Genomic DNA, 23,595 nt, shown 5'->3' with positions numbered 1-23,595 from the left:
ATGCTCCATGTATAATTGCAAATAAACTAAATCATTTTAATTGAGTTTATTACAAGACTTTTTTCTGCAAATGATAAGCAGAGCAAACTATAATGACCCAGTTCTAAAATCGTACCAATTTGAATTGTTAAGGAAAGATTAAAGTTATATTTTCTCGTTAGAAACTATTTCACCATAATTAGAAAATAAATATGGATTAATGTCCGTCTCTGATAATAATGGCATATTAGCTGATAAACTGTGATTGTTGTTTACATTAGATTATAAATTAATTTTTATATTTATCTTTGAGGGTTGTACATACACTAATCTGTAACAGATCTTGAAGTTTATTTTTAAATTGTCGGAAAAGATGTATTAAACAAAATTAGGATGATATGGTAAACTTACACTAAAGTTTAGTTTAATTTAGAGATACAGCAAGGAAACAGGCCCTTCAGCCTACCGAGTCTACACCGACCAGCGATCCCCGCACACTAACACAGTCCTAGCCACATTCGGGACAATTTTACATTTATACCAAGTCAATTGACCTATAAACCTGTACAACTTTGGAGTGTGGGAGGAAACAGAAGATCTCGGAGAAAACCCACGCAGGTCACGGGGAGAACGTACAGGCTCCGTACAGGCAGCACCCGTAGTCGGGATCGAACCCGGGTCTCCGGCGCTGTGAGGCAGCAACTCTACCGCTGCACCATCATGGTGGTTTGATCGTACAGCAAGGAAATCTAAAATCTGTCATGGTTTAACAGCAAATTTCCAGCAGTTTTGCAATCTCAGCCACAAATGTAGTTCTTAATTTCAAATCCTGTGATGGAGATTTAAATGTAATGGCTTTAGACTTTAGGCTTTAGAGATACAGCGCGGAAACAGGCACCTCGGTCCACCGAGTCCGCACCGACCAGCGATTCCCACACACTAGCACTATCCTACACACAAGGGACAATTTACAATTTTATCAAAGCCAATCAACCTGCAAACCTGTATGTCTTTGGAGGAAACCTGGGCACCCAGAGAAAACCCACGTGGTCACAAGGGAGAACGTACAAACTCTGTACCCATAGTCAGGATCGAACCCAGGTTTCTGGCGCTATAAGGCATCAACTCTACCGCTGCACCACCGTGCCACCCTCAAATGAAAAAGCATGTCAATTATGGACAATCAGTCCATAAATACAGGGAGAAGCTATTCCTGCTAAATTCTTTTGTTATGGGATAGTTCATGAAATGATGTTAGCTTACCTCAGAGTGTGAATTGTTGATGTGATATTTCACTCCACTTTCCGAGCTAAACTCCTTCTGGCAAATCAAACATCTGTATTTCCCGACCAGGTGCTCGCCCTGCCACAAAACAGATTATTAAATTTTTTTTTTTAAACTGTAAATCGCAGAAATGCCGCAAGACTTCACCCCGAGGTCTGCATTTAAGAGGCATCCTTGCATCTCTGCATTGTCAGTAGAGATTGTGCAGTAACGGCTAAAAAACAGCAGAACCTGACTAAACACACTGTGTGGTATATAGAAACATAGAAATTAGGTGCAGGAGTAGGCCATTCGGCCCTTCGAGCCTGCACCGCCATTCAATATGATCATGGCTGATCATCCAACTCAGTATCCCGTACCTGCCTTCTCTCCATACCCCTGATCCCCTTAGCCACAAGGGCCACATCTAACTCCCTCTTAAATATAGCCAATGAACTGGCCTCAACTACCCTCTGCGGCAGAGAGTTCCAGAGATTCACCACTCTCTGTGTGAAAAAGGTTCTTCTCATCTCGGTTTTAAAGGATTTCCCCTTTATCCTTAAGCTGTGACCCCTTGTCCTGGACTTCCCTAACATCGGGAACAATCTTCCTGCATCTAGCCTGTCCAACCCCTTAAGAATTTTGTAAGTTTCTATAAGATCCCCTCTCAATCTCCTAAATTCTAGAGAGTATAAACCAAGTCTATCCAGTCTTTCTTCATAAGACAGTCCTGACATCCCAGGAATCAGTCTGGTGAACCGTCTCTGCACTCCCTCTATGGCAATAATGTCCTTCCTCAGATTTGGAGACCAAAACTGTACGCAATACTCCAGGTGTGGTCTCACCAAGACCCTGTACAACTGCAGTAGAACCTCCCTGCTCCTATACTCAAATCCTATGTGTACTAATCACTCAACAGAAAGCTAGTGTGGTACAGAGTGGAGCAGAAATTCCACATAAGGGAGGTACAAATGCCAGTTTACATAAACTAAACCGCACCTGAACAGTAGGTCGGAGTGTTACTATTTGAAGAAGGGTCTCGCCCCGAAACGTCAGTCTGGAAGAGGGTCTCGACCCTTCCCGATGTTCCCTATGTTGGGGGAGTCCAGAACCAGAGGCCACTGTTTAAGCATAAGGGGTCGGTCATTTAGAACGGAGATAAGGAAAAACCTTTTCACACAGAGAGTTGTGAATCTATGGAATTCTCTGTCTCAGAGGGCAGTGGAGGCTGGTTCTCTGGATGCTTTCAAGAGAGAGCTAGACAGAGCTCTTAAAGATAGCGGAGTCAATGGATCTGGGGAGAAGGCAGGAACGGGGTATTCATTGTGGATGATCAGCCATGATCACAGTGAATGGCGGTGCTGGCTCGAGGGGCCGAATGGCCTACTCCTGCACCTATTGCCTATTGACCATAAAAACGTCAGTCTGAAGAAGGGTCTCATCCCGAAACGTCACCCATTCCTTCTACCCAGAGACGCTGACTGTCCCACTGAGTTACTCCAGCATTTTGTGTCTATTCCCCGTGTAAACCAGCATCTGCAGTTCCTTGCTACACGTGTTATTATTTAACGGGGTGCCTCTGTTACACACCCCGTTAAATCTACCCTATATATTCCCCTCATGATCATATACACGTCTATAAGATCATCCCTCATCCTCCTGCGCTCCAAGGAATACAGTCCTAGCCTGCCCAACCTCTCCCTATAGCTCAGGCCCAAAATCCTCGTAAATCTTCTCTGCACTCTTTCCAGATTAACAATACCTAATTAATTAATTTCAGGTTGTTCTTGCTTTCTCCCTCCTTCCCCTCCCCTTCCCAGCTCTCCCACAGCCTACTGTCCCCACCTCTTCCTTTCTTCTTCACCCCCCCACCCCCACATCAGTCTGAAGAAGGGTCTCGACCCGAAACGTCACCTATTTCCTTCGCTCCATAGATGCTGCCTCACCCGCTGAGTTTCTCCAGCATTTTTGTCTACCTTGCAGCTTAACAACATCTTTCCTCGAGAAGGGTGACCGAAACTGAACACAAATGTGGCCTCGCCAGCATCTTGTGCAGCGGTGATATAATGTCCTCACATCTGCTTTGCTCCAGATTCCAACATCTGCAATCTCTTGAGCTTCTGTGATAATAGAATCCGACTTGTTTGGGCTTCCATGCCCCCTACTGGATGTCTAGAGAGTGACACACGAGGACTCCACAGAAGCACCTCTGGATCTCAGCACTTTGCATCTCTGTCATATTAACATCTTCCTCCCCTCCAATGTACGTAAAAGAATGCTACATGACCCTACAATTCTAATGCCCCTGTCCCACTTAGGAAACCTGAACGGAACCATCTGGAGACTTTGCGCCCCACCCAAGGTTTCCGTGCGGTTCCCAGAGGTTCCCGGAGGTTTTTGTCACTCTCCCTACCTGCTTCCACTACCTGCAACCTCCGGCAACCACCTGCAACCTCCGGGAACCGCACGGAAACCTTGGGTGGAGCGCAAAGTCTCCAGAGGTTTCCGTTCGGGTTTCCAAAGTCGGACAGGGGCATAACCCTAAAGAATGGAAGTGTTTAGAGCGGATCTGATAGAAAAGTATAAAATTATTAAGGGATTGGAGAGGCTAGATGCAGGAAAAATGTTCCCGATGTTGGGGGAGTCCAGAACCAGGGGTCACAGTTTATGAATAAGGGGTAGGCCATTTACAACTGAGATGAGGACATACTTTTTCACCCAGGGAGTTGTGCATCTGTTGAATTCTCTGCCACAGAGATGGCAGTGGAGGCCAATTCACTGGATGGTTTCAAGAGAGAGTTAGATATAACTAATGGCCCACTCCTGCACCTATTGTCTATTGTCTATTGTCAATCAAATAAGATCAAATAGAACAAGTTGACCTATAACTTTAGGCTGTGCACGCCATACGCAAGAAGAAGAAGGATGAGTTACACCCTGGCCACTCCCTATCCTCTCCTATCAGGCAAAAGTTACAGAAGTGTAAAAACGCACACTTCCAGGTTCAGGAACACTTTCCTCCCAGCTGTTATTAGGCAACTGAACCATCCTACCACGGCCAGAGAGCAGTGCTGAATAGCTACCTCCCTCTTTGTAGACACGCGGGCTATCCTTGATCGGAAATGTGGCTTTACCTTGCACTAAACGTTATCATGTAACTATACACTGTAAATGGCTCGATTGTAATCATGTATTATCTTTCTGACAACTGGTTAGCACGCAACACAAGCTTTTCACTGTACCTAGTTACCTTGGTACATGTGACAATAAACTCAACTGGAACTGAACTGAAACTGAAGTTTAGTTATTGTTGCTAGACCAAGAAATTCACCTACTAGATCATAATGAGCCAAGCAAACACGTTCACACATTTATTTTCCAACTGACCTTAGTACATGTTGCTAGATGAGCCTTCAGTCCAGAAAAACTTGAGTAAATTGCTTCACAATGCTGAAACAAAGAACGTGCAAAATGTTCATTTGTTCCATGTGTCTCTCCATCACCGCCTCTATCTCTCTAATTCATCCGGTCAGGCAGCATCTCTGGGGAAAAGAAGTAGGTGACGTTTCCCTTTCCTCTGACTCTCAGTCTGAAGAATGGTGTCAACCCGAAACGTCAACTATTCCTTTTCTCCAGAGACGCTGCTTGCCCCGCTGAATTACTCCAGCTTTTAATGTCAATGTTCGGATTAATCCGGCATCTGCATTTCTACACACACACACACACACACACACACACACACACACGCGCGCATGCGCGCGTGTGTGTGTGTGTGTGTGTGTGCGTGTGTATTTTCATCAGACCCAACAGATAGATAGATAGATAGATAGATAGATAGATAGATAGAGATATGTCATTTATTGTCACTATACATGTACAATGAAATTAAAAGCTGCTCGTACTCAGTGCATACATATAATTTAGTACAAAAAACAAGAAACAGAAAAACAAAAACAGAAGGGAGAAGGGGGGGGGGGGATAGGTGCACAATTCTGCGGCGCTATATATGTAATATACATATATACAGATGGAAGTCCAGTGGTGAGTTGTGGATAATATTGTGATGCAGACTGAGCAGTAAAAATGAGGCTCAGAGAGGGAAGATACATTTCTTGCTGTCTGCTCTGAAGCTGGTTCCAATGATAATAATAATAATAATAATAATTTTATTTATAGAGCACTTTAAAAACAATCATAGTTGCAACAAAGTGCTGTACATCACTAATCATTGACAAAAAAGCTAATACACACCAATAATAACAATCAAAAGAAATAGTAGGAAAAGACATGTAAAATAAAGAAACATTAAAAACAATAAAAAACAGAAGCAAAGTCTCAGGCATGGTCAAAAGCCAGGGAGTACAAATGTGTTTTAACACTGGATTTGAAGATGGACAGTGAGGGGGCCTGTCTGATGTGCAACGGCAGGGTGTTCCAGAGCGCCGGAGCAGCAACAGAGAAGGCTCTATCCCCTCTGAGCCTCCGATTAGACCTCGGTACCTCCAGGAGCAGCTGACCAGCTGACCTGAGGGACCGGGCAGGAGCGTATGGGTGGAGCAGCTCAGAGAGGTACGGCGGGGCGAGTCCATTCAGAGATTTGGCAAGGCAGCAACGAAATAGTTCATGACTGCAAACCATCCTTAACATTCATACTATTGTTTGCTTTTATGCGTGTGTGTATATATAAGTGAGTATATATATATATTAAAATGTGCGCGTATGTGTGAGTAGGTGTATGTATACACACACTGAACTTGTTTTTCCTCGTTTATTATATTGGTTACCTACAGTGTACCATGTTTCCATATTCTGTTGTGCTGCTGCAAGTAAGGATTTCATTGTCTACCTGGGACATATGACTCTTGACTCTTGACACCAGGTGTGCTTGCCCCTATTTGCTCCTGAAGTGAACTGAATACCTCAGCAAGTCACCAGTCATGTCGCGGTGGACTGGGATCGGGCAAGGAAGGAAATGTCCTTCCCAAAAAGACATCATCATATTGAATCTGATGGCCTTTTGGTGGCTGCTCCAAACACAGGGACACAAGCAACATTGGGGTGAGTTTGAAGTTAGAAAAAGATGTAGATAAGATGTGGTTTCATTTAGTTTAGAGATACAGCACGGAAACAGGCCCTTCGTCCCACCGGTTCCGCGCCGGCCAGCGATCCCCGCACACTTACACCATCCTACACCCACTGGGGACAATGTCTACATTTACCAAACCAATTGACCTACAAATCTGTACGTCTTTGGAGTGTGGGAGGAAACCAACAATCTCGGAGTCCGTAGGAGGTCGGAGTAGTTCGTAGATATATCGTAGCGGCTCGTTATGCCGGCCGTAGGTACTTGTGGCATCAGGTAAGTCTGGACATTTTTTCCAGCCCGATAAAAAATGACCACGAGTAAAAAAATGGTCGGGATGAAAGAAATTGCAACTTTTTACTCGTAGGGAGGGCATCGAAATAGTCGTGGGAATACGTAGACATACTCGTAGGAGTTTGTGAACATAGTCGTGGAAGGTGGTACGAGTTCGTAGATCACGACGATCGTGATTTTTTTTTTAGGTTCTTTAAACTCAGCTGAAGTTTTGAATTAAGTTGTGAAAGTGGGACAGGCTCTTTATGCCCCTGTCCCACTTAGGAAACCTGAACGGAAACCTCTGGAGACTTTGCGCCCCACCCAAGTTTTCCGTGCGATTCCTGGAGGTTGCAGGTGGTTGCCGGAGACTGACAAAAACCTCCGGGAACCGCACGGAAACCTTGGGTGGGGCGCAAAGTCTCCAGGGGTTTCCGTTCAGGTTTCCTAAGTGGGACAGGGGTATGAGGATGCAACTCTACCACTGCGCCACAGCGCCACCCTGCTGGAGATGCTGTGTATTATTTTAAGGGGAGCGTTTATAACAGCAGTTTTAAGAGTGGATGGAGAAAAACGTCAACAGGACCCAGTAGCGTGGGAACTGAGATCGGAGGTTGGGTGGTTAATTTGCTGGAAATTGGGTCAAGGAAGGTATACCAAAGATAGAACGGGAGAGTCAGGAGTGAAATAAGATAACACAAAACACCGCTGATGTAGAGATGGAAATATCGAAAATATAACTAGTGCTGCTTTAACTTACGTTATTTGGGCAGCAGATCTGACCATTTTCTTTGACTTCATTTTTCCAACTTTCCAGTTGTGTGGGGTTGAACGTGGGGAATCCAGGACGGGTGTACTTAAGCTGCATCAAAAAAAGAAAGAAGATTTCACTAAGGTAGGAGTATCTGGAGTATCTCAGCAGGACAGGCAGCGTCTCTGGAGAGAAGGAACGGGTGACGTTTCGGGCCGAGACCCTTCTTCAGGCTGGATGAAGGGTCTCAGCTCGAAACGTCATCTGTTCCTTCTCTCCAGAGAGGCTGCCTGTCCCGCTGAGCTATGGGCCTGTCCGACATGGGCGACTGTTCAGGCGACTGCCAGGGACTAGTTTTAATGGAATTCACCTATGACACCTGGTGGTAACCTACAACAACACCTACGACAGCAACAATTGTCAGCGAAAAAATTTCAACATGTTATTTTAGAACGAGGCAAGATGGCGCCCAAGCCAGATGACTCTTTGCGTGTTGGTTTTTTCAACAGTGTGAATAATTTCCAAGAGTAAAAAAATACTCAACATGAAGTACCACGAGTTTGATTTTTTATTAAACTCGGGAGAGCTCTTAGGTAAACTCGCTTCATGGGATAGTGGACCAAGGGGAAACAGCTTTTACAGGTATGTTCCCAACACTTTGACAGATAAATAACTCCCATCTTCGAAAGGAGATGAGGAGGAATTTCTTTACGGTGAATCTGTGGAATTCATTGCAACAGAAGACTCTGGAGACCAAGTTAATAGATATTTTTAAGGTGGAGATTGATAGGATCTTAAATAGTACGGGTGTCAGGAGTTGTGGGGAGAAGGCAGGAGAATGGGGTTGAGAGGGAGAGATAGATCAGTCATGATTGAATGGCAGAGTACACTCAATGGGCCAAATGGCCTAATTCTGCTCCAAGAACATCTGTACTGATCAACATTTTTTAATTGAAGTTGCATTAACAATTATCATGGCACCTTAATTGAAATAAATAGGCTCTTACTCGCTTGATGTCCGGGACTAGGTCATCTTTATTTCTTCTTCTAGTCCAAAGTTTTGACAGCTCATCCTCGGCAATTTCTTGGAGATGGAAGACAGCCACTTGTGCAGATCTTCGGCGAATACGCCCACTCGGAGTCTTCTCAAATGAATTCTCCAACTCTTCATCAACCGACTTGTGATCAGAATCATCAGTTACCTGAACGGTATTCCATTGGAATAGCTATCATCAATGTCATCGCTTCAAAAACACATACTATCCATTTCTCCCCTATTACTAAGGTAGACGCAAAAGCTGGAGTAACTCAGTGGGACGGGCAGCATCTCTGGAGAGAAGGAATGGGTGACGTTTCGGGTCGAGACCCTTCTTCAGACTGGTTAGGGATAAGGGAAACGAGAGATATAGATGGAGTTACTCCAGCTTTTTGTGCCTTATCTTCGGTTTAAACCAGCACCTGCAGTTCCTGCTTGCAGATCTCTCCGATCACTTAATTGATGCATAGCTCATTGATACATGATTCATACTTCATATAGAGTGGCACATTGGCGCAGCTGTGGTGCTGCTGTCTCACCGCGCCCGAGACCCAGGTTCCATCCTGACCTGGGATGGTGGAGTTTGCATGTTCTCCATGTGACCACATCAGTTACCTCTATTGGCCTCTGTAAATTACCCCCCTGGTTTGTAAGGAGTGTGTTTGAAAGTGGGATAACAGAACTAGTGTGAATGGGTGATGATTGGTCGGTATGGACTCAATGGGCCGAAGGGCCTGTTTCCTTGCTGAATCTCTAAATGAAACCGAAGAAGGGTTTCGGCCCAAAACGTCGCCTATTTCCTTCGCTCCATAGACGCTGCTGCTTCACCCGCTGAGTTTCTCCAGCATTTTTGTCTGCCTTCGATTTTCCAGCATCTGCAGTTCCTTCTTAAACAAATAGTTCCTATAGATGTGATTCTTCTCTGAGATGAGAACGAACTGCATATTACAATAACATGCATGTAAAATTATTTCCTCATCTTATTTGCTCTTAATGTTGACCATCAGGTTTAAAGGTGGGTAGATAATTAATAAAGAATGTCTCATGAAGTGAAATCATTTTAAACTGGCAATTATGTACAAAACAAGGAACTGCAGATGTTGGAATCATAAGCAAAACACAAAGTGCTGGAAGAACTCAGCAGGTCAGGCAGCATCTGTGGGGAAAATGAATAAGAAACATTTCAGGTGGAGGTTCTTCAAGACAAATTGTAAGTTAATCCACAAATTGTACGTTAAATCACAGATCGGTTTATTATAAATCATAATCCCTCAATCAAGTGTGTTTAGGCATTTTTGGAGAATAGGATTCGCTACAGTGTTTAAGAAGGAACTGCAGATGCTGGAAAATCGAAGGTAGACAAAAAAGCTGGAGAAACTCAGCGGGTGCAGCAGCATCTATGGTGCGAAGGAAATAGGCAACGTTTCGTCCCGAAACGTTGCCTATTTCCTTCGCTCCATAGATTGGCTACAGTAATTGATGAGGAACTGGTGCTTTTCCAAATAAAGTCGGAAAGAAAGATTATAAAACTCTGCCAATGTTGTTTGCATTCTGTGTTTAATTTCTGCAGTTGGCCCCGTACCTACAAATATCTGACCTGTGAATAATAGTACACCAAGTCAATGTGGCAGAAGCATGTTTACTAAGATTGTGTTGTAAGATTAATGTTTCTGCTGCATAAACTTTGCAGAATGTATGATATGTTTGATAATTCCCATGGAAACATCCTTTCTTTAATAATAGTAGTCTTTCTTCCCAAGTAAAGGTCAAGTCCTAATTAAATGTTTTTTTTAGAGATACAGCATGGAAACAGGCCCTTCAGCGAACCGAGTCCGCGCTGACCAGTGATAGAAACATAGAAATTAGGTGCAGGAGTAGGCCATTCGGCCCTTCGCGCCTGCACTGCCATTCAATATGATCATGGCTGATCATCCAACTCAGTATCCCGTACCTGCCTTCTCTCCATACCCCCTGATTCCCTTAGCCACAAGGGCCACATCTAACTCCCTCTTAAATATAGCCAATGAACTGGCCTCGACTACCCTCTGTGGCAGAGAGTTCCAGAGATTCACCACTCTCTGCATGAAAAAAGTTCTCATCTCATCTCGGTTTTAAAGGATTTCCCCCTTATCCTTAAGCTGTGACCCCTTGTCCGGGACTTCCCCAACATCGGGAACAATCTTCCTGCATCTAGCCTGTCCAAACCCTTAAGAATTTTGTAAGTTTCTATAAGATCCCCGCACACTAACACTATCCTACACACACTAGGGGCAATTTACATTTATACCAAGCCAATTAACCTACAAACCTGTATGTCTTTGGACTGTAGGAGGAAACCGAAGATCTCGGAGAAAACCCACGCAGGTCATGCGGGGAACGTACAAACTCCGTACAGACAGCGCCCGTAGTCGGGATCGAACCCGGGTTTCTGCCGCTGTACGCGCTGTAAGGCAGCAACTCTACCGCTGCACCACCGTGCCGCCCCGAAACTTAATCTAAGGCCTAACATTTTGCTATGTCGCTCTTCCAGGGGGATGCTAAATGCATTTCGTTGTCTCTGTACTGTACACTGACAATGACAATTAAAATTGCATCTGAATCTGAATCTGAATCTGAATCTGAACTGGAAGAGAGGGCTGCACTTTGAGTTGCATTTTCTGTGAAGATGTTACACCAGGGGCTTGGAATTAATGTCTGGCACCATTCCGAGGACATTTTCCAGAGCCTTTATTGGATAGCATTTCGCCCATATAACTAAAGCTAAGTGTTTTATATCTCATTTGTTTGACCGTTTCCTGCTTCTGGTTCCTGCTCTCCCCCACCCCCGCCCTCTATTTTCAGTCTGAAGAAGGGTTTCAACCTGAAATGTCACCCGTCCTTTTTCTCCAGGTTGATTGCATTCATCGAAACAGGGCGGACCACGTGAAGGTTGCAATCTCCCACCCCCATGCCAACCAAGATATCCCACCTAAGCTAATCCTGTTTGCCCACATTTGCCCCATGTCCCTCTAAACCTTACCTATCCATGCAACACCCATTCCTTCTCCCCAGAGATGCTGCCTGCTCCGCTGAATTACCCCAGCATTTTCGTGTCTATCTAAGTCCTCTGGTTCTTGATTCCAAGCCCCTGGATAAACTATACTGTACATTCACCCTTCATCAGTCCCCTCATGAGTTTCTAGGCTTCTATTAACATATATATAACATATAACAATTACAGCACGGAAACAGGCCATCTCGGCCCTACAAGTCTGTGCCGAACAACTTTTTTTTCCCCTTAGTCCCACCTGCTTGCACTCATACCATAACCCTCCATTCCCTTCTCATCCATATGCCTATCCAATTTATTTTAAAATGATACCAATGAACCTGCCTCCACCACTGCCACTGGAAGCTCATTCCACACCGCTACCACTCTCTGAGTCAAGAAGTTCCCCCTCATATTACCCCTAAACTTCTGTCCCTTAATTCTGAAGTCATAGCCTCTGCTATTGAGATTAAGATCATCCCTTAGCCTTCTGCGCTGCAAGGAATAAAGTCCTAGCCTGCCTAATCCCTGTGAACAATTATCCACTGTGTGAATACAAGAACTCTTACCTCTGTATGTTCACATTTTACATGATTGTCGTGACCAGCCTTTGATTTGTATTCTTTCTCACAATGCTCACAAATGAAAACAGCTTTTTCAATATCTTGCGGTTCCTTCCCACATCTTTTTAGATGATATTGGTAGCCCATTAGGCTGGTAAATGTTGTTGTACATCCCTAGGAAGACAATATATGTAAAGACAGTGCCACAAATCCAGAGACAGGCCCAAGGAATATTTTTTCAGATTACTCTGTTATAGTTGTTTTATTTCATAATTGCTTCCAATCAGAAACTACGAAACATAGAAGGATTTGAGTATAGGAGCAGGGAGGTTCTACTGCAGTTGTACAGGGTCTTGGTGAGACCACACCTGGAGTATTGCGTACAGTTTTGGTCTCCAAATCTGAGGAAGGACATTATTGCCATAGAGGGAGTGCAGAGAAGGTTCACCAGACTGATTCCTGGGATGTCAGGACTGTCTTATGAAGAAAGACTGGATAGACTTGGTTTATACTCTCTAGAATTTAGGAGATTGAGAGGGGATCTTATAGAAACTTACAAAATTCTTAAGGGGTTGGACAGGCTAGATGCAGGAAGATTGCTCCCGATGTTGGGGAAGTCCAGGACAAGGGGTCACAGCTTAAGGATAAGGGGGAAATCCTTTTAAAACCGAGATGAGAAGAACTTTTTTTCACACAGAGAGTGGTGAATCTCTGGAACTCTCTGCCGCAGAGGGTAGTTGAGGCTAGTTCATTGGCTATATTTAAGAGGGAGTTAAATGTGACCCTTGTGGCTAAGGGGATCAGAGGGTATGGAGAGAAGGCAGGTACGGGATACTGAGTTGGATGATCAGCCATGATCATATTGAATGGCGGTGCAGGCTCGAAGGGGCCGAATGGCCTACTCCTGCACCTAATTTCTATGTTTCTATATACAGTGGCTTGCAAAAGTTTTCATACCCCTTGAAAAAAATTCCAATTGCACCTCCCCTGCCCGCTGCAGCAATTCCAATTGCAATACCACTTGGCCCTCACCCTCCTGTTGAAATATCCCATTGAGGTGAAAAGTTCAGAGTGTTCCTGTCTTGCAACTACAGCGGCTTGCAAAAGTATTCATACCCCTTGAACTTTTACACATTTTGTCACATTACAACCACAAACGTAAATGTATTTTATTGGGATTTTATGTGATAGACCAACACAAAGTGGTGCATAATTGTGATGTGGAAGGAAAATGATACATGGTTTTCAAATTTTTTTACATGAGAAAATGTGGAAAAGTTCAAGGGGTATGAAAACTTTTGCAAGCCACTGTATATAACTTAAAACTATAAATGATATCAATGTAATTTCCGGGTGGCACTGTGGTGCAACAATAGAGTTGCTGCCTTACAGTGCCAGAGGATACGATCCTGACCACGGGTGCTGTCTGTACGGAGTTTGTACGTTCTCCCCGTGACCTGCGTGGGTTTTCTCCGGGTGCTACGGTTTCCTCCCACACTCCAAAGACGCACAGGTTTGTATGTTAATTTTGCTTCGTTAAAAATGATAAATTGCCCCTCGTATGTAGGATAGTGTTAGTCTACGGGGTGATCTCGTCAGAGTGGACTCGGTGGGTGGAAGGCCTGTTTCCGCGCTGTATTTCTGAAGTCTAAACGATGCCTCTGCTATTGAGGGGTTTGTGATTGTTGCCATGTGGTTCCAGCAAGCAAGAACAACTATTCCCACTATTAACCCCAATAACTATCCAAAATAAAACATTTTGAGAAGCAAATTCAGCATTAACCTTCCATTTAAAAAAAAATTTGGAACGAATTTCACCTCATTGGGGCATTTCAGTTTTCCCATTTGTTTCAGAACACTTCGGAGTCTGTCACGTTCCTGCTGTTCATCCAGTAACTTCTCTGTGTTCATCACAGGCTGAAAGATAGGCCATGAAAAATCTTGCTTTAATATAACTTCAGAATTTCGTGTTTCCATTTTATTATTTCATCCATTGTGTACAGTGTTTATGTTCATAGAAGTCGTAGGAGCAGAAGTAAGCCATTCGGCGCATCGTGTCTACTAGGCTGTTAGGTCATGGCTGATCTATCTCTCCCTCTCAACCCCATTCTCCTGCTTTCTCCCCATAATTCCTGGCACCCGTACTAATCAAGAACCTGTGAATCGCCACCTTAAACATACCCATTGACTTGGTCTCCACAGCCGTCTATGGCAACAAATTCCAAGATTCACCACCCTCTAATGAAATTACTCCTCATTTGCCTTCGAAAGGTACGCCCTTTTATAACGAGGCTATGACCCTTGGTCTTGGACTCTCCCACTAGTGGAAACATCCTCTCCACATCCACTAGTGGGAGAGTCTTTCACTATTCAGTAAGTTTCAGTGAGGTCTTCCCTTCATCCTTCTAAACTCCAGCGAGTACAGGCCCAGTGCCGTTAAAGTTTTGGTCTCCATTGCGTATAGTTTTGGTCTCCTAATCTGAGGAAAGACATTCTTGCCATAGAGGGAGTACAGAGAAGATTCACCAGACTGATTCCTGGGATGTCAGGACTTTCATATGAAGAAAGATTGGATAGACTCGGCTTGTACTCGCTAGAATTTAGAAGATTGAGGGGGGATCTTATAGAAACTTACAAAATTCTTAAGGGGTTGGACAGGCTAGATGCAGGAAGATTGTTCCCGATGTTGGGGAAGTCCAGAACAAGGGGTCACAGTTTAAGGATAAGGGGGAAATCTTTTAGGACCAAGATGAGAAAAACATTTTTCACACAGAGAGTGGTGAATCTCTGGAATTCTTTGCCACAGAAGGTAGTTGAGGCCATCATTGGCTATATTTAAAAGGTAGTTAGATGTGGCCCTTGTGGCTAAAGGGATCAGGGGGTATGGAGAGAAGGCAGGTACAGGATACTGAGTAGGATGATCAGCCATGATCATATTGAATGGCGGTGCAGGCTCGAAGGGCCGAATGGCCTACTCCTGCACCTATTTTCTATGTTTCTATGTTTCTAAACGCTCATCATATGTTAACCCAGTTTACAGACATGTGAGGCTGCTGCACAGAAGAGTCTTATTGTTCCTGAAATATGTGTAAAAAGGAAACATTTGTAACTTTGTCGTGCCCTTTAGGTGGTGACACTTTACATACCCCGCATGCAAAACAAATGATCTCACTGTGACTTGTCACAAGTGACATTAAAGTATCATCAATTAATCAATCAATTAATTGATTGATTAATTAATTGATTGATTCATTTACTCATTCATTCATTCATTTATGCATTCATGTGTTCACTCATTTATTCATACATTAATTCATACATTCATTCATTCAAATACCAGGAGCTACTTTATAGAATCTGTGCGTGGTCCCATCAAGGAACCATGCCTGTTGCAATTTGTAGGGCCCGAATATCTTGTTGCCCTCTTCCAGCAGGTAAGATTTATCGAAGAGAGCTGAAATTTACCAAATTAACTTGGGATGGGTGTACAGGTCCACCACTGATTTTCCGGCACACTTGGTTCCAGAGTCTTTCCGGATTGTCCATGTTGCTGGACCAAACAGAGGTCACGGCCTCCGAGAGGAGTCCATCGGTACTGGAACGTTCCGCCTTGGCCGAGATACCGGCCCGCAAAGTCCGGCCTCGGCAGTCGGCTATGGGAACGGTTCTGCCGGCTCGGGCCGGGCCGGAGATCCAGAGTCCCGGCCGCAGGCGGCAAATTCCACCCGCCGATCGGCCGCGGAGGTCCCAATGAGGTCGAGATCGGCCGTCTCACCCGGCCTAGGGGACACATTTGCGGGGGGAGTTCTGGGGGGGGGGGGGGGGATATAAAGTGCATTTTCATGATTTTTTCTGGATGAAAGGAAGTGCCGGACCACGAGTTGCCGGAAAACCGATGGTGGACCTTGTATTAATTAGCATAAAGACAAAGATAAAGTAGATGTCATGAACTTACTTTATTGTTGTGTTCTGCCAGCATGTGATACTTCAGACCAGCTTTAGATTTAAACTGCTTGCCGCAATGTTGGCATTTCAATGCATCCTGCAACTGCAAGCAAAAAAGCAAAGTGTTTACCCAACTAGTAACACTGCCTCGTATCCTCGTATCACAACCGTCGCAGATCATCTCAAAGAATTAACTCTAATTCTGCAAGAAAATCTATATAAAATAATTAACGTAGCTATTAACGTAGTAATACGTAATAACGTAGATATATCGTAGCGGCATCGTTTTGTCGGCCGTGGGTACTCGGGGCATCAGGTAAATCGGGACGTTTTTTCCAGCATGGCGAAAAATGTCCTCGAGTAAAAAGATAGTCGGGAGGAGAAAAATTGCAACATTTAATGCCCCGAGTCCATACAGCTGACATAACGAGCCGCTACGATATATCTACGGCCTCCTACGGACCTGTTCCGAACATTCTCCGAGTTTGAATCAAGGGGAAAACTCGGGAGAATTCGCGAAAGTGGGACAGGCCCTTTAAGAGCGTGGCGCGATTGTAATATGTGTTTGCAGATCTGCTTCCGCGGCGAGCGCGCCAAGAGTCGCCTGGGTTGGCCGCCATCTTGGAATGCAAACCTATTCTCAGATACGGATCCCAAGTTCCCTTCCGGGAGACTACGGAGACAAATCCTTGGTGTTGCGGGAATCTATTAGGAATGCAGTTTTCATTTCCTGGTGCAGAAACACATTCTAATAAAGACAAGACAAGGGTCACTTCAGTTCAAAGAGGTTCAACTAATTACAGTACTGTCAAATGTAGCCCATTAGGCTGGTAAATATAGATTAATGAAACCCTTTAATTACGGGTCGTGAGTTATCCAAGTGATTGGGATACCAATCCATCAAGTTAATTGGAAAAAAAAACCCTGGAGTCTGCCTTGGGTTAATTCGGCCCGAGACTGCTGCAGGAACTGCTCAGTAGCTTTATGCTATCCTGCTACATTTTTCCTTGCAGTATTGGCCTGCACGGTGGCAAGGGAGCAGTGGGGTAGTGGTAGAGTTGCTGCCCCACATAGCCAGAGACCCTGGTTCGATCCTGACTATGGGTGCTGTCTGTATGGAGTTTTACGTTCTCCCCATGGTCAGCGTGGGCTTTCCCCGGGTGCTCTGGTTTCCTCCCTCATTCCAAAGACATGTAGATTTGTAGGCTAATTGGCTTGGTACGATTATATATTGTCCCTAGTGTGTCGGATACTTGGGCGTCGTTTGCGCGTCACGACGCACGTGATGCGCATTACGCGCGCATGGTGCGTGGTGATGTAGGCAGTGACGTGCGGTTGCGCATGGCGCCCCAGGATTTTGGGATGTACAAAATCTTCACACGCCATCTGCGTGATGCGCAAATGATGCCCACGTGGGAGAGGCCCTTCAGCGTGCTGGGTCGCTGATCAGCGTGGACCCGGCGAGCCAAAGGGCCTGTTTCCGTTCCATATCTCTAAACCAAACAAAATGACACTAAATATTGAAAGTGAGACAAGATGGACATTTTATTTGCCAAAAGGCTGAGATGCCTTCGTTATTTAGTTTCAAAGTTAGGTCAGTGGAGGAACATGACCAACAGCCGGAGGGGAGATAGAGAATTTGAAAGCAGCAGATGGAATCATGAGGGAGGAATGTTGGAACAAGGAACTGCAGGTGCTGGGTTACACAAAAGGACACAAAGTGCTGGAGTAACTCAACGGAGGGCAGGCAGCATCAAAAACATGGATGGGTGATGTATTGGGTTGGGATCTTTCTTTAGACTGAGGAAGGAAGGTGACCCACATATTCACCATGATAGTCTGATCAATTAAGCAAGTCATACACGTTAAGGACCCAAAGCCAAATGAGTTCCCAATCCATTGTCTACAATTGATGTAAGGCATTCCTTCATCCTGCCCACTAACTGCACTCGTGGTGAAATTGGAGTTTAGAAAGTGTAGGCAGAATGGCCTGAATCATTCCCAATTCCCTAGTTTACTGCCTCCCTTCTCCGAGATCTCAATTTGGAAAGGGATATATTTGCCATGCACCTCAATTAAGCTGTCCCAACTTGGAAAATGATGGGGCTCGTTTTTTTGTGTGTTCATTTGGAAGAATGAAGCCTTGCATACCTCCTTGCAAATTTCCAGGTGCTTCTTCAAACCTGCCACAGTCTTTCGGTGCACAGTCACACAGTTAGGACAGATGATCGCTCCTTTCTCTGTAATCTCCTGATGCCACTTTTCTTCCTGGCTACCTGTGATCAGCAGTGTGAGCACAACATTAACAGCAACACGAGGGATCTGTTTCCATCATATTAAGCGCATATCAAGTGTTTCATTTTACATAATACATAATATAGCCTTGCTTGTTAATTACTTATTCAATTATTCAATCCAGCTTATCCAAATACTTAGATACAAGTAGCGAGACACAACGTTTCAGAAACATTTTACAACATTTAAGAAACATTAAGGTACATGGATAGGACAGGTTTGGAGGGATATGGACCAAACACAGGCAGGTGGGACTAGTGTAGATAGGGCATGTTTCTTGATTAGTACGGGTGTCGGGGTCAGAAGTTATTGGGAGAAGGCAGGAGAATGGGGTTGAGAGGGAAAGATAGATCAGCCATGATTGAATGGCAGAGTAGACTTGATGGGCCGAATGGCCAGATTCTGCTCATGACCTCACTTATGACCTTATGTTGGCCGGTGTGGGCAAGTTGGGCCATAGGGCATGTTTCCACACTGTACGACTCGACTGGGCCTGTCTCACTTAGACGACTCTGTAGGCGACTGCCAGGGACTAGTTAAATAGAATTCACCTACGCACCCTACGACAGCACCTATGTCAACCTACGACAGAAAAAATTGTCGCCACTTTTGCCTAAAAATTTTCAACACGTTGAAAATCTTGCGGCAATCGCCTATTGTCGCCCAAAAAATCGCCTAAGTGGGACAGGCCATAAGACTCCATGACAAGGAACTACGTATTCTGGTTTGTACCAAAGATAGACACAAAATGCCGGAGTAATTCAGCGGGTCAGGCAGCATCTCTGGGGAACATAGATAGACACCATTTTGGGTCGGGACCCTACTTCAGACAAAATACTTATATTGCATAGTAAGGAACTGCAGATGCCGGTTTATACCGAAGATAGACACAAAGTGCTGGAGTAAGTCAGCGGGTCAGGCAGCATCTCTGGAGAAAAGGATGAGCAAAGTTTCGGGTCGGGACCCTTCTTTAGACTGAAAGTAGGAATGTATTTAGGACAAATACTTGCATCCTTGGAATGAATTCACTAATTATTCATTAATCCAGCAAAGGGTACTTTAGACATTGACACGGTCGATGGGGTGATGCCTGTTTGGTGGTGAGTAGTCGCCCAACGAGTCGTACCTTTTTCTGGATTTTCAACATTGTGAAAATTTTTGCTGCGACTATGACGGGTGCTGGCAAGTCGCCAAAAAAAATTGCGTAAGTGGGACAGGCCCTTTCTATCTGAGCATGTTAAGGTGGAATGAGCCCAGAGAGGATTTACGAGGATGTTCCTGGTAAACCTCTCAGGGGCTGAGAGGTTGGGCAGTCTAGGGCTATAGTCCTCTAGTCTTATAGATATGCATAGAATATGCATAGAATCATGACAGGAATAAATAGGGTGGATGCACAGTCTTTTACCCAGAGTAGGGAAATCAAAAACTAACGGACAGAAGTTGAAGGTGAGGGGGGAAAGATTGAATAGGAACCAGAGGGTCAACATTTCCACACAGAGGTTGGTGGGCAGATGGAACGGAGGTAGTTGAGGCAGGTACTACAACAATATTTACAGGATAATTGGACAGGTACATGGACAGAAAAGGTTCAGAGGGATATGGACCAAATGGAACTAGCAGAGATGGGGCAACTTGGTCAGGATGGGCAGGTTGGGCCGAAGGGCCTGTTTTGGTACTGTACAACTCTGTGACTCCATTAAACATTTTCACCACAATCACCATTATCTATCTCTGTTTTTTGAATTGTTTAAAGCTGGTTATTTAACTGGCTTTTATGGGTGTTAGCATTGCACATCACAAGTTAAAACAACTGCACACAGCTGTCAGATTCAGCAAAAGAACGATGCATAAGACCAGAACATTGGGAGCTAATGGGATTTTAAACCCAAACAAAGGCAGTAAACAGCTTGAAAATCCAGGCTTTAAAATTCATTAGCTCCCGCTATCCTAGTGAACAAACCACTAGAAGAAAGCGGCATCATTCTTTAAATATATGAATATAGTTCTGATGATGTGATTTTAAGCTGATGTCTATGTAAGGTAGCAATTGAAGTGCATGATATTTATTTTTTAATCAAAAATTGTCAGCATGCTGCTATCTTTGCCTGGAGTAAAACAATCTATGAAAGATATACAATAACCCTCATGTGTGTTTTTTATAGAGACATCGCATTTCATCATTTCGTATTATAGTCAGATATTAGATTATGAAATAGAATCGTTATTTGTTGGATACAATCAGTGGATATTATAAAACTGCACAAACAGTTCTAGAGGGAAACAAGGAAATGCAGAATGCTGGTTTGTAAAAATAACACAAAGTGCTGGAGTAACTCAGTTGGCCAGGCCAAGGATAATCAGCCATGATCACATCGAATGCCGGTTCTGGCTCGAAGGTCCGAATGGCCTACTCCTTCACCTATTGTCTATTGTCTATTGTCAACCTGTCTTCTGAACAAGGAATAGACACCAAAAGCTGGAGTAACTCAGCGGGACAGGCAGCATCTCTGGAGAGAAGGAATGGGTGACGTTTTGGGTCAAGACCCTTCTTCAGATCGAACAAGGGTCCCGACCCAAATTGTTGCCTAGCCATGCCCTACAGAGACGCTGCCTGAACCACTGAGTTAGGTCATAAGTGATAGGAGCCATATTAGGCCATTCGGCCCATCAAGTCTACTCGGCCATTCAATCATGGCTGATCTATCTCTCCCTCCTAACCCCATTCTCCTGCCTTCTCACCGTAACCCCTGACACCCCCTATGTTAGTCCAGCACGTTGTGTTTAAGCAATTCTACACTCGAGTTTAGCGAAGTGCCTCAGTATTTTCAGCATGGCTAATCAATAAGACTTTGAAATGCCCTTACCTGGTAAATGCGTGACAGGTTCTTTTTTTACATGGACTCCCACAGGTTTTTGTTGCACATCTTCAGTGCATGAGCTCTTATTTTTCTTCTTGCCTTTTCCCCTTCTCTTGTCATCTGATTTTGACAGGCCTTTAATTAAATGAAGTAATAAATCCTCAGAAACCACAGAACACCTTCAGAAAATCATGGCCTTCGTCCAACACTATATTTAATTACAGCCTCTGCTATTTCTCAGGGTGTTTTTTTTTAACCCTAGATTTTCCACTCAAAACTATAGGTATTTTATTAAATCTGTTTGGAATGCATTTTCCAGAGTCCCGTGCTGATATGAAACTAAAGGGCCTGTCCCACTTGCGAGACTTTTTCGGCGACTGCTGGCACCCGTCATAGGTCGTTACAGGTCGCCGAAAATTTGCAACATGTTGAAAATCCAACGGCGACCAGAACAAGGTACGACTATTTGGGAGACTACTCACGATCATACAGGCTTCACCCCGCGACATGTCGCCTGTATGGTCGTGAGTCGTCTCCTCAGTCGCCCAAAGAATCGTAGCATCTTTCTGGTCGCCGCTGGATTTTCAACATGTTGTTACCTTCTATGTAGGAAGGAACTGCAAATGCTGGTTTAAATCAAAGATAGACACAAAATGCTTGAGTATCTCAGCGGGACAGGCAGCATCTCTGGAGAGAAGGAATAGGTAACATTTCGGGTCGAGACCCTTGCTAGGCCACAAAGTGGCGGTAAACATAACTATTCACGCACGCTGTATATCACCACACTGGTCTAGTTTTTTTTAACATTTTAACAAGGTGTTGGTGTGGTGTAGAGGCATGTATGATCACAAACAAAACACTGCTATTTATCCTTCATAAGTTTCAAAATTTAACACGGTCAATTTCCCTCCTGGGATAAATAAAGTTCTATCGTATATCGTGTCGTATGGTATCGAGTAATCCCAATTATATAAAATGAGATTGAACTAACGGCAGAGTGGCACAGCTGGTAAAGCTGCAGCCTCCCAATACCAGAGACCCGTGTTCAATCCCAATCTCAGATACTGTCTGTGCGGAGTCTGCAAGTTCTCCCTGTGACTGCGTGGGTTTACTCCGGGTGCTCCGGTTTCCTCCCACACCCCAACACGTGCAGGTTTGTCCCTGGCGTGTTGGAAGTGCATGTGAAAGTGGGATGACATACAACTAGTTTGAACAGGTGATCGATGGTTGGCGTGGACTCGGTGGTCTATTTCCATGTTCTATCTTAAAATAAATTCAATTGATTAGTTCTTTTACCTTTCAGTCCAAAAGTGCCGGATATGGATGGCTGTTCTCCTGTAAACTTCTTAGGTGTCTTCTGTTTCCTTCCTTGCTCAAACAAATGATTGTTAAAAATCAGTGAAGTCTTTTTAGTTATACTGTATATTCACCCTAAGTAACATTCAAACACGTGCTTTTCAACTGATGCCCAAAATGCTTTCATTTAATCGAAGCTGTGTTATAAACAGTCAAAAATTTAACAGGTAGAGTCATTTTAAAATATATATATTTTTTAAAATATCAAAAAAAAGTTAGATAAAGCCATTGGAAGTAGTTAAGAACATCTGAAAGAATTTTACTCAGGTACATTGTTAGGAAAATGTTTAGAAAGTTTAGATAAAATGTTTAGAAGGATACGGGCCAAATTGGACTAGCTTAGATCAAGCATCTTGGTTGGAGTAGACTAGTTGGGCCCAAGGGCTTTTTCCGTGTTGTAAGACTTTATGATTCAATGATTGCAATAAACATTGCACAATAACATTATTAATGGTTTTGGCAGCATCACTTTTTAAATTAATCTTGGAATAATTTTGAGGAATAGTATTTCTCATTTTTCACTGCAATTAATTTGTCGACCAAAGTGAATTACAGGGGGTTAACCTCCACAAGGTCGTGAAGGTCCTACTAATCTGAGGACCAGAAGGATATCTACACTCAGGTGGGAGAACAGTAGTTTATGGGCGGTAGACAAAAACGCTGGAGAAACTCAGCGGGTGCAGCAGCATCTATGGAGCGAAGGAAATAGGTGACGTTTCGGGCCAAAACCCTTCTTCAGACTGCAGCAGGATGTGGCGGTGATGTGCATTTAAGCTGCTGATGTTGTTAGCTTGGTGAGTGAAAAGGTAGAAGCAATTGAGGTGAGGCTCGGGAAAGGTAGATGAAGTATGAGATCAACTTTTTGAGACAAGTTCAATTGGACAATCAGAAATAACAAATAGTATGATGGAGTTATTGATCATTCATAAAGTGTACAGATTTTTAGCAACATTTTTGTTGCATGTCCATAAAACACTAACGAATCTCTCAAAATAAGTACATTTATGTCATGAATATATGTCTTTTGTCATCGAACATCGACATTATATTATGTCTTTGTCATCGAACAAAGAAGCATTTGAGTTGATAAATGTCCCGAAGGGCGACTTAAGTCCAGCAAAATGCCCCAGTGGACAACCTAAAAAATCACTGCAGGGAGGCAGTG

General features: G+C 44.0%; 1 protein-coding gene across 1 annotated transcript in view; it reads right to left on the bottom strand.

Moving 5' to 3' along the window:
- znf512b (zinc finger protein 512B) overlaps positions 1 to 23,595 on the bottom strand; it is a 54,310-nt gene that overhangs the window by 3,580 nt on the left and 27,135 nt on the right. Inside the window, exons 6-15 of the mRNA XM_055652606.1 lie at positions 22,371 to 22,442; positions 21,081 to 21,209; positions 18,073 to 18,197; positions 15,932 to 16,024; positions 13,795 to 13,893; positions 11,983 to 12,150; positions 8,357 to 8,551; positions 7,359 to 7,460; positions 4,630 to 4,692; positions 1,243 to 1,341 (exon numbers count right to left, since the gene is read on the bottom strand). Of these exons, the coding sequence (XP_055508581.1) occupies positions 1,243 to 1,341; positions 4,630 to 4,692; positions 7,359 to 7,460; positions 8,357 to 8,551; positions 11,983 to 12,150; positions 13,795 to 13,893; positions 15,932 to 16,024; positions 18,073 to 18,197; positions 21,081 to 21,209; positions 22,371 to 22,442 (1,145 nt within the window). The remainder of the gene's footprint in view (positions 1 to 1,242; positions 1,342 to 4,629; positions 4,693 to 7,358; positions 7,461 to 8,356; positions 8,552 to 11,982; positions 12,151 to 13,794; positions 13,894 to 15,931; positions 16,025 to 18,072; positions 18,198 to 21,080; positions 21,210 to 22,370; positions 22,443 to 23,595) is intronic.

The sequence above is a fragment of the Leucoraja erinacea genome, chromosome 21, assembly GCF_028641065.1.
Source record: "Leucoraja erinacea ecotype New England chromosome 21, Leri_hhj_1, whole genome shotgun sequence".
NCBI classification, from domain to species: domain Eukaryota; kingdom Metazoa; phylum Chordata; class Chondrichthyes; order Rajiformes; family Rajidae; genus Leucoraja; species Leucoraja erinaceus.
This window is presented reverse-complemented; position numbering and strand designations above follow the sequence as displayed.